Genomic DNA, 9,352 nt, shown 5'->3' on the forward strand with positions numbered 1-9,352 from the left:
ACTTACTAAAAATTGTACCCTTGCTGTATTTTAACACAATAATGATAATAAGAAGGGCAGATTTGCATCTTTCTTTGTCTTATAAAAATATTTAATATTTTTGTTCACCATTTTCTGATTGTGTTTCTTTTAGGAATATATACCAGTTCAGACTGGATCAAGTGCTGATTTAAATCCATTTTACCAAAAGTATAGTAGCCGCACTCAGCATGCTATTCTCTACATGAATCCTCATAAAATCAACCTTGATCTCATTTTGGAACTTCTTATATATTTAGGTATGTATCTTTTACTAATCTGACTCTATTTGTTTTGATAAAACTTTTCTAACTGGAAACATTTTATTAACATGTTAAATACTATTCCTTACCTTTTTTCTTATGTTGAATATTGTTATCTTCTAAAAAATTTCAGACAGAAGTCCCCAATTCAGAAATGTTGAAGGAGCAGTGTTGATCTTTTTACCAGGCCTCGCTCACATTCAACAGCTGTATGATCTCCTGTCAACTGACAGAAGATTTTTTTCTGAACGGTAACCACAGATCTTCATTATATTCCAAGTAGTTTTAAAATTAAAAAATGTTTTGTATATTAAAACTCTTAGAATTCTCAGTCTTTTTACCTTTAATTAAAATTGTCTAAAGTGAAGTAAGGTTTTTGTTTTTAACATTTCTATTATAGCATTAAATGTACTAAAAATTTTAGGTATGATTTCTGCTTTTGTTCTGTGTCTTTAATTCATTAAACAGAGGGAATCCTGTGGTTCAGAATAAGATAGTGACTCACCTCCCCAACCCACTGGATAGTGCAAAACCCCTACAGAGTGCAACTTATCATTCAGATATAGGTATTCAGCTGTTTACTGTGTCTGTTTTGATACAGTTTATTACTGCTATCATGGTTATCACTGCAGTATCCAAGCATATTTTGAAAATTCTTGAAACCTTATATTCCATATAAATTCATATTATTTTCTCTTTGATGAATGTATATGGTTTCATTGTACCAGTCTCATAACTTAGGTGTTTGAATTTTTTCATAATAAAAAATTTTTTAAATTGCTATTTGCAAATAAATTTTGTTATTCTTTGCAGTGTCTTCTAAAGAGAAACTCTTGCTAAGAACTATGATTTTAACTTTCAGATATAAAGTGATAGCTCTCCATTCTATTCTTTCAACTCAAGACCAAGCTGCAGCATTCACACTTCCTCCTCCTGGAGTCAGGAAGGTAAAATTCAGTACAGCAAATTTATGTGTGATCTGTTGAATATTTCATGAAAATGTAATTAAGTGTCTCACAGTTCATGGCAGACTCCAGATGCTCAGTAGCTTAACATAATGAGAAAGTGAACCCAATACTTAAGTATTTGAAAATTTATAGTATACATTATTAAAGGGACAAGACTTTTAGGGGAATGACAGTTGAAAAACATGGCATCACTTTCTTTTGTGGGAAGAAAAATCACTACTTTTCCCATCCTTTTCATGAAAGATGTTGGATGTCAGGAACTATTTGAATCCTGTACAGATTCATTGTTGTTCTACATGTATTCATCCTGGATTATTTTTTTAATGCATAGACCATTAGGTTAGGAAATAGTCTCAGTATTTTCATTGCCTCCTCTGTTGAGGATTCTGAATGAAGAGATACTTGGTAGACAGTTTCTCAAATTTAGAAGGGGATAAAGGGTACCATATAAGAACTGTAGGGAATACTAGAGCTCCCAGAAAGCCTAGACTGCAGTGCAGGAGCCTGGGTTCTGAGGCTGTTCTGATCTGTAACATTTTAGCTTCCCTCAAAGATTTGGTTTAAAGAAAAGAGTTCAACCTCTTTAAAAAAAAAAAAAAAAAATTAGATGCTACTGAAGTAGAATGAGCACCTAGGTCCCATCTAAGTCTGAGAACCCAGTATTATTTCCTAGGTCAAATGAATAAGAGAAACAAGCATTCACTATCAAAATACAGAGTTGATATAGAGCAATATGCATTGAATATTTGATGTGGAATTCCCAAAATGTTTTCTCCAAGAATACAGAAGGAAAAATGCAAAAAGTGCACTATTCAGTCATCACCATTAAGAATTTTAGAACGAGAGGGGCAACTGGGTGGCTCATTTGGTCATGATTGCTGGAAGTTGTTACCTAATGTTTTCGCTTTTTCTTTATTTTCAGATTGTTTTAGCAACAAATATTGCAGAGACAGGTATCACTATTCCAGATGTTGTATTTGTAATTGACACTGGAAGAACAAAAGAAAATAAGTAAGTTTGAAAAGGGTTTGGGGCTCTTGAATTCTTAGGAGAAATCTCAGAATCATATAGGGAAAATCCCAATGTCCTAATTCTACCCAAAGCCTCAGAGAAACTATGGGAAACTTTCAAATACCCAAGAAAATCATGCCATGTGCTTTCCTGTAAGTAATGCCAGTGTTCTGCTTCTTGCAGAAAACTGCTCTCCAAGAAAATTTTCAGAACATAATTTTTTGTAAATTTGTTTGCAAAATAGCTTTACAGAAACAATAATTATTTGTGAGGTTATAACAGTGTGAGTTTTGGAATCAAAGTTGGATTTAAATCTCAGGTCTGTAATCTTTACCAATAATACCATTAAATATAATCATCAGTTCCCTCATTTGTAAATGGGGAGCATGAATATTTTTCATAATTGAATGTACCTGTTATAATAACTGGCACTTAACCTTACCTGAATCTTCAGATTCAGATTACTGCTTTTTAAACATTTTAATGTTTATATTGCAAAAACAGAGAAGACCACCTTAGTAGTCTATTGTAATCCATATATACACTGTCCCTGTATTAGGAAAATTCAGCAATATTTGGCAGTGCATATGACTACCTAGAGGCAGTGGTCAGATTAATTTGGAAAAGGGCAAGTTAAACAAGTTTTTTCCTTGTGCCAGAGTTTTTAATTTGATAGTATGAGATTTAATTTGCAGTGTTTGCTAAATTATTTAAATATGAAACATGATTTGGAAAATATTGGTCCACAATTATGATAGACTATTTTAAGCCTGTCTTCAGTGTAATTTTAAGAGTCACATATTTACAGCTTTTAAGTCCTTGATCTAAATATTCTCTCCTAAAACTTTTTTTTAGGTACCATGAAAGCAGTCAGATGAGTTCTTTGGTTGAGACATTTGTCAGTAAAGCAAGTGCTCTGCAGCGCCAGGGCAGAGCTGGGAGGGTCAGAGATGGCTTCTGCTTCCGAATGTACACAAGAGAAAGGTACAACATAGCACTGGAAATTGAAAAACAAACGATTATAGTGTGGCATTTCTGATAATATGTAAAGTGTTTAATATTATTTTTCAGATTTGAAGGTTTTATGGACTATTCTGTCCCTGAAATTTTGCGTGTGCCTCTGGAGGAGTTATGTCTTCATATTATGGTAATTCTAAAGGAACTCAGGTGTTAACGTGTTCATTCTTTACCCCTTTCTAAAAAAAAAAAAAAAAAAAGATGTAAACTTCCCCTCCCCTAGATTTCCAAGTATCTTACTTTTTAGTAAATACCCCCCCCCCCATTTTCTTTATAAGTAAACAAACCCACTGTGCTTTAATTCTACCAGAGACACTCATATTTTGTAGACTAAAATACAGTCTCAGTACCTAGACCTTAGTTGTCAACTGGGGGCAGTATTGCTCACCAGGGGATAAGTGGCAATGTTTTCTGACATTTTTGGTTGGCAGAACTGGGAGGAGAGGGAGGCCATGCTATATGGGCATCTGGTAGGTAGAAACCAGGGAACTGCTAAACATTCTATAGTGCACAGCACAGTCATTTAAAGAATTATATGACCCCAAATAACAACAGTGTGGAGATTGAGAAACCCTGATGTTGACCAAGGGCTTCCTAGTCTGAAAGATCTATAATATCCTTCAGTTCTTAAGATTTTGACTTCACAAAAATCAGGAATGAAGAAACTAAAATACAGATTAGAAGATCTTGACCTCATGCCAGCCCTTAACACATACACAGTTTCTCACACACTTGGGATTATAACAGGATAGCTTTCCTCAGACATTTATCCTCTTTGCTCAAAATTTTACCTAAAGTTAGTTCCAATGTGACCATCTCTTTGGTCAGTTCTAACAACATACTGATTGATCGCTTTTTTAATTTGCAGAAATGCAGTCTTGGTTCTCCTGAAGATTTCCTTGCCAAAGCTTTAGATCCTCCTCAGCTTCAAGTGATCAGCAATGCAATGAATTTACTCCGAAAGATTGGAGCATGTGAACTAAATGAGCCTACACTGACTCCATTGGGCCAGCACCTTGCAGCCCTGCCTGTGAACGTCAAGATTGGCAAGATGCTTATTTTTGGTGCCATATTTGGCTGCCTTGACCCAGTGGTAAAATAAATGATGATCTTGCTTCTTCACTTTAACTATCGTTTTGGCTGGGGAATTACTAAGTTTGGAAGCAATTCTTAACTTTTAATTTGATTTTTTTTTTTTTTAATTAATAGAATGTCAGTACTAGCATTAAAACCAGGAGGTCTGAATGCTTGATGAGAATTTTTGAATATTTATTTTTAAGATCATAAATATTAATCCATGTACTTAAGTATGCTGGAGGTACTATTTTGTGAATGGGTTTGGCTTTTGCTACCAAAAATCGCACTTGAAATATTTATTTGAGTACATAGTAGATGATTCTTAAGGAGCTTTGAATCCCACAGATTTTTTTAAGTAGAATCAAAAACTTTCTCCTTCTCTGTTTCTGGATTATCTCTCTGAGCCAGCAATTACCAGCAGTTCAGTTTTACCTAATTATCTCAGAATTAACCAACTTTGTGCCTCTTGCTGAATCTCTGAGCTCATATGCCTGCTATTCCATTTCAACTTTACAGTTTCATCAGGCTGTGGCCTTTTCTGGGACTACAAATCAATGCTGTTTAAAAACAGAATGAAGACAGTGTAACGTACTGTAGTCTTGTTTCTCTACTATTAGAAATACTCACCAGAATTGTGTTGAGTCCAAAAAATAACCTCTGTCATGATAATTAATTTGAAAAGCTGCAACAGGGGGCACCTGGGTGGCTCAGTCGGTTAAGCGTCTGACTTTCAGCTCAGGTCACGATCTCGCAGTCTGTGGGTTCGAGCCCCGCGTCGGGCTCTGGGCTGATGGCTCAGAGCCTGGAGCCTGCTTCCGATTCTGTGTCTCCCTCTCTCCCTGCCCCTCCCCCATTCATGCTCTGTCTCTCTCTCTGTCTCAAAAATAAACGTTAAAAAAAAATTTTTTTTTAAATAAAAAAAAAAAAAAGAAAAGCTGCAACAGTTAGAAATGGGTCATTATACACTCCAAATTATTTTTGAAGTATTTAAAGAGACTTGCAGGCATAGAAATCTAGTAGGCCAAAAGTCCAGATATAACTGTGTGACAGACTATGAATCACTATACACACATACAGGTTTTTATCTCCGATTCTGGTGATGTGACCTCTTTATAAATATGGTATAAAAGTGATATATTTTTTAAATTACATAAAATGAAGTCCAAAGTAATGAATTAAAATTGAATGGTAGCTACTGTAGAACACCATAAGGGTACTAAAGAAACATGCAACTTGAAAGTGGGATTATTTTATGATTTGCTTACTTTTACAAATCAGTCTTCCGTGTATACCTCCTTAATGATAAATTTTTTTGGTTATTTATGGATAGGCAACACTAGCTGCAGTGATGACAGAGAAGTCTCCTTTTACTACACCAATTGGTCGAAAAGATGAGGCAGATCTTGCAAAATCAGCTTTGGCTATGGCTGATTCAGACCACCTGACGATCTACAATGCATACCTAGGGTAAAGAAATAATCTGGGTGTTGTCAGTAAATCGATGACCTGAGGCTATTTACTTTAAAAAATTGATCTTTGACTTTCATTAAAAAGATACTTCTAAGATTTACACTTATTTTTAGTTACTTCATCTGTCAAGGTATATTTTTATAATCCTTTCTAAATAAGAACAATGTACTTTGTATTATTGTATCTATATTACCTCATATTTGAAGTTAATAATTTACTATTATACATAAAAAATAACAGTATTGCCAAATTCTTATATTCAATTAGTAGCTCCTACAACAATCAAGACCCCTCCTCTTTTCAAATGATTGTACTTTAATTAAAGCTTACTTTGGTTACTACCTCTGAAAGAGACAGTTTGAAAAGAAAACATGTTGAACTTTGGTCATTTTATTTATCTAGATGGAAGAAGGCCCGGCAAGAAGGAGGCTATCGTTCTGAAATTGCGTATTGCCGGAGGAATTTTCTTAATAGAACATCACTGTTAACCCTAGAAGTAAGTCGTAATACAACTTTGTAATTCAGGGTTTTTTGGTTGACTGATAGGCTTATTTTAGGAAAATGCCTACAATAGTGCTTGACATATAGTATGGATTTAATTTACTGCATTAATCTATAATTTTTTGTTTTGTTGTTTCTTCCAACAGGTAACTTTTATGTATTACACAGTGATTTAAAATAGTGTTTAACAATCATAATGTTAATAATCATAAAATGCTCCAAGGCTTGGAATCTTTTTTCCTAAGAGCCCTGATTGCTTCTCGTGAGATTCTCATCTCTTTTTCTAAATATTAGCCAGCTACTTAGTTGCAGTGTAGGATGATAGTTATGGAAAGGCATCATACCCTGTGATTGACTGTGACCAGGTGTATAAAGCTGCTCTTGGGATGGGAAACCTGACAGCTGTGCCCATCACTCAGGCTTTGACTACTGTTGAGGACCAGAATTATTTCTTGGAAGACAGAGTTAAATAGTTAAAATATAAAGACAAGTGACTGCAAAAAGCAGGGCTCCTCCTCAAACACTTAATTTTCATGGTGCTTAGGAAATGGTGTTCATTATACCATTTAAGTGACTACAGGTTTTACTACAGGCACACTATAAAAGAATTCAGAAAATAATGTATCTCACAGAATTCCTCTATTCTCATATTTTAAAGGGTTGAATATTTTATTCTCCTATAACTTAACCCATTATTTTCTGTGCTTCAAAATAATGGCTGGAATAAGAGCAGGGACATCTCTGAGTGGAATGAATTTTGTCCTTCACAAAAGGATAAAGGGATAAACTGAAGAACAGCTGCCTCTGGGCTCACTGGGATTCAAGATGTGGAGAGCTAACACTCCTATGTCTCCACTCCACCCCACTTCCTTCCAACCTCCCAAGTTGCCTCTCAGCTCCTTCCTTCTGTGAGCCTTTTCTTCACCTTCCCTGGGCTGCATGGTTTTCCATGTCTTCACCTACCCTGTGGTGTTAAGGCAGCTGTTTGTCTTTTTCTCACCTGGAATCAAAGTCTCTTAAGCCCCAAATCAGAAACCCAAAGGAAATCCTAAATGTAAATGTCACCTTTTAATTGCTTATAGCCGGTTTACTTTGACAAATGCTTATCCTTCCTATAGGATTTAAGCTAATGGGCACTTGGTTACTAAACCTAGATAAAGTTTAAATGAAATTGCCATTGTTAGAATTAAGGTGAGACTGCCAGAGGCAAATGAACAAAGTATTTGCAATCCAGGATCAAGGTTCCTCTCCAATTCTTCTTCATTATTTGTTCTGTGTGATCATCCTCACTGAGTAAAATTGTGCAGAGTTACCACCTAAGTAAATATATTGAACGCAAATGTGCTCAGACACATTTTTATTGCTCTCCTATTTTAGACATTATGTTTTATGACATCTAAAGTCTGGGAGTAGTGGAAATAGATAACTCTTCAATCCTTGATTTGCCAGTACAATTTTTTTTTCCTCCCTCATTTGATTTGGGCTGTAGGGAACTAAATAATAATTCGGTATCCTATCAATTTTGATAGGAAACAGCAATATATATTAAAGGGGTATTTGTCACTTTTTCTTTTTTACTCAATTCTGATCTTATCTCTTTTCAACATAAACCAATCTAGGATGTAAAGCAGGAGTTAATAAAGTTGGTTAAGGCAGCAGGATTTTCATCATCCACAGCATCTAATGACTGGGAAGGAAACAGAGCCTCACACACACTGTCCTTCCAAGAAATTGCCCTTCTTAAAGCTGTATTGGCTGCTGGACTATATGACAACGTGGGAAAGATCATCTATACAAAATCAGTTGATGTTACAGAAAAATTGGCTTGTATTGTGGAGACAGCCCAAGGCAAAGCTCAAGTACATCCCTCCTCAGTAAATCGAGATTTGCAAACTTATGGATGGCTCTTATACCAAGAGAAGGTAAAATGCTCATTCTTAATGCCATGATTCAGGGTATTCTAGAAGTCAGTCATAACAAGTTAGGATGCCCCAACAAGTTATTATTTTTGGTTATCAAACTGAGTTTATACATATTGATTTCAAATATGTACAAAAATATAGTTTTTCATCAAAAAAGCCCTATTTCTTTTACTTAATGAAAGAAAAATATTAAAACTTCTACTCTGACCATTATCTTTCTTACTTGAAATAAGACAATTATAGCAAATAGATATTGTTTAATAATGTATCCGTTCCCTAAGATTTCACCAAAAGGTGCTCTCTCAAAAGGGAACAAAGACCTGTTTTATGTGCATTCCAAATAATCATATGGGATAATATAGAACAATATATGCTATAGCAACACTTTGAGTCACAATGTAACCCAAGATAAGTTAACAGCAAATATTTATAGATTACTATTAAAACAGTCTTGTAAATCATAGCTTGCTAAAATAACAAGGATTCATAATTTCAAGGAGTGGCTCCCAAAACTTACATGTAGAGCATGAGAAATTACTAAAGGCCATAGCTAAACACTGGTCTAGAAACTAGACACTTTAAAACAATATTATTTTTGAGCTCATTATTTTGAGCTCATTAACAGCATTGGCATTATAAAATTGTTCATAGTTTCATTTATGTTCAAGAAATATAATTCACCCTTACAATTCATGTTTTAAAATGCCTTTCAATAGTATAAATGCACCAATGGTGAATGTGATTATTATAAAATTGGCAAGTTATGCACACAACAGAATGTAAAGGTAGCTTTATGAAATTTATGATATAAATTTTATAATAGTAAATTATAGAAAAATGCTTACATGGAACATAAATGAACTTCTTACATTTATAGGCTGTGAAGTTTTTTTTTTTCTCTTTATTCCTGTGCAGGTAAGGTATACCCGAGTATATTTGAGGGAAACTACCCTAATAACCCCTTTTCCAGTTTTACTTTTTGGTGGTGATATAGAAGTTCAACACCGGGAACGTCTTCTTTCTGTTGATGGCTGGATCTATTTTCAGGTACATGCTACAACTGATCTCATAACATTAAAATTTTCTTGTAGTACGTGCAGTACTA

General features: G+C 34.6%; 1 protein-coding gene across 3 annotated transcripts in view; it reads left to right on the forward strand.

Moving 5' to 3' along the window:
- The window catches only part of DHX29 (DExH-box helicase 29), a 44,906-nt gene that overhangs the window by 32,819 nt on the left and 2,735 nt on the right, over positions 1 to 9,352 (forward strand). For 2 of the 3 annotated variants that reach the window (XM_019414249.2, XM_053907359.1), the window contains 11 exons: positions 134 to 278; positions 415 to 532; positions 1,144 to 1,228; positions 2,172 to 2,260; positions 3,116 to 3,244; positions 3,332 to 3,407; positions 4,146 to 4,370; positions 5,685 to 5,821; positions 6,227 to 6,320; positions 7,945 to 8,247; positions 9,163 to 9,294. In XM_019414249.2, coding sequence (XP_019269794.2) covers positions 134 to 278; positions 415 to 532; positions 1,144 to 1,228; positions 2,172 to 2,260; positions 3,116 to 3,244; positions 3,332 to 3,407; positions 4,146 to 4,370; positions 5,685 to 5,821; positions 6,227 to 6,320; positions 7,945 to 8,247; positions 9,163 to 9,294 — 1,533 coding nt within the window. The remainder of the gene's footprint in view (positions 1 to 133; positions 279 to 414; positions 533 to 1,143; positions 1,229 to 2,171; positions 2,261 to 3,115; positions 3,245 to 3,331; positions 3,408 to 4,145; positions 4,371 to 5,684; positions 5,822 to 6,226; positions 6,321 to 7,944; positions 8,248 to 9,162; positions 9,295 to 9,352) is intronic. The other variant, XM_019414250.2, reaches the window with a different exon arrangement.

The sequence above is a fragment of the Panthera pardus genome, unplaced genomic scaffold (genome assembly GCF_024362965.1).
Source record: "Panthera pardus isolate Hobbes unplaced genomic scaffold, ASM2436296v1 HiC_scaffold_2, whole genome shotgun sequence".
Classification (NCBI taxonomy): domain Eukaryota; kingdom Metazoa; phylum Chordata; class Mammalia; order Carnivora; family Felidae; genus Panthera; species Panthera pardus.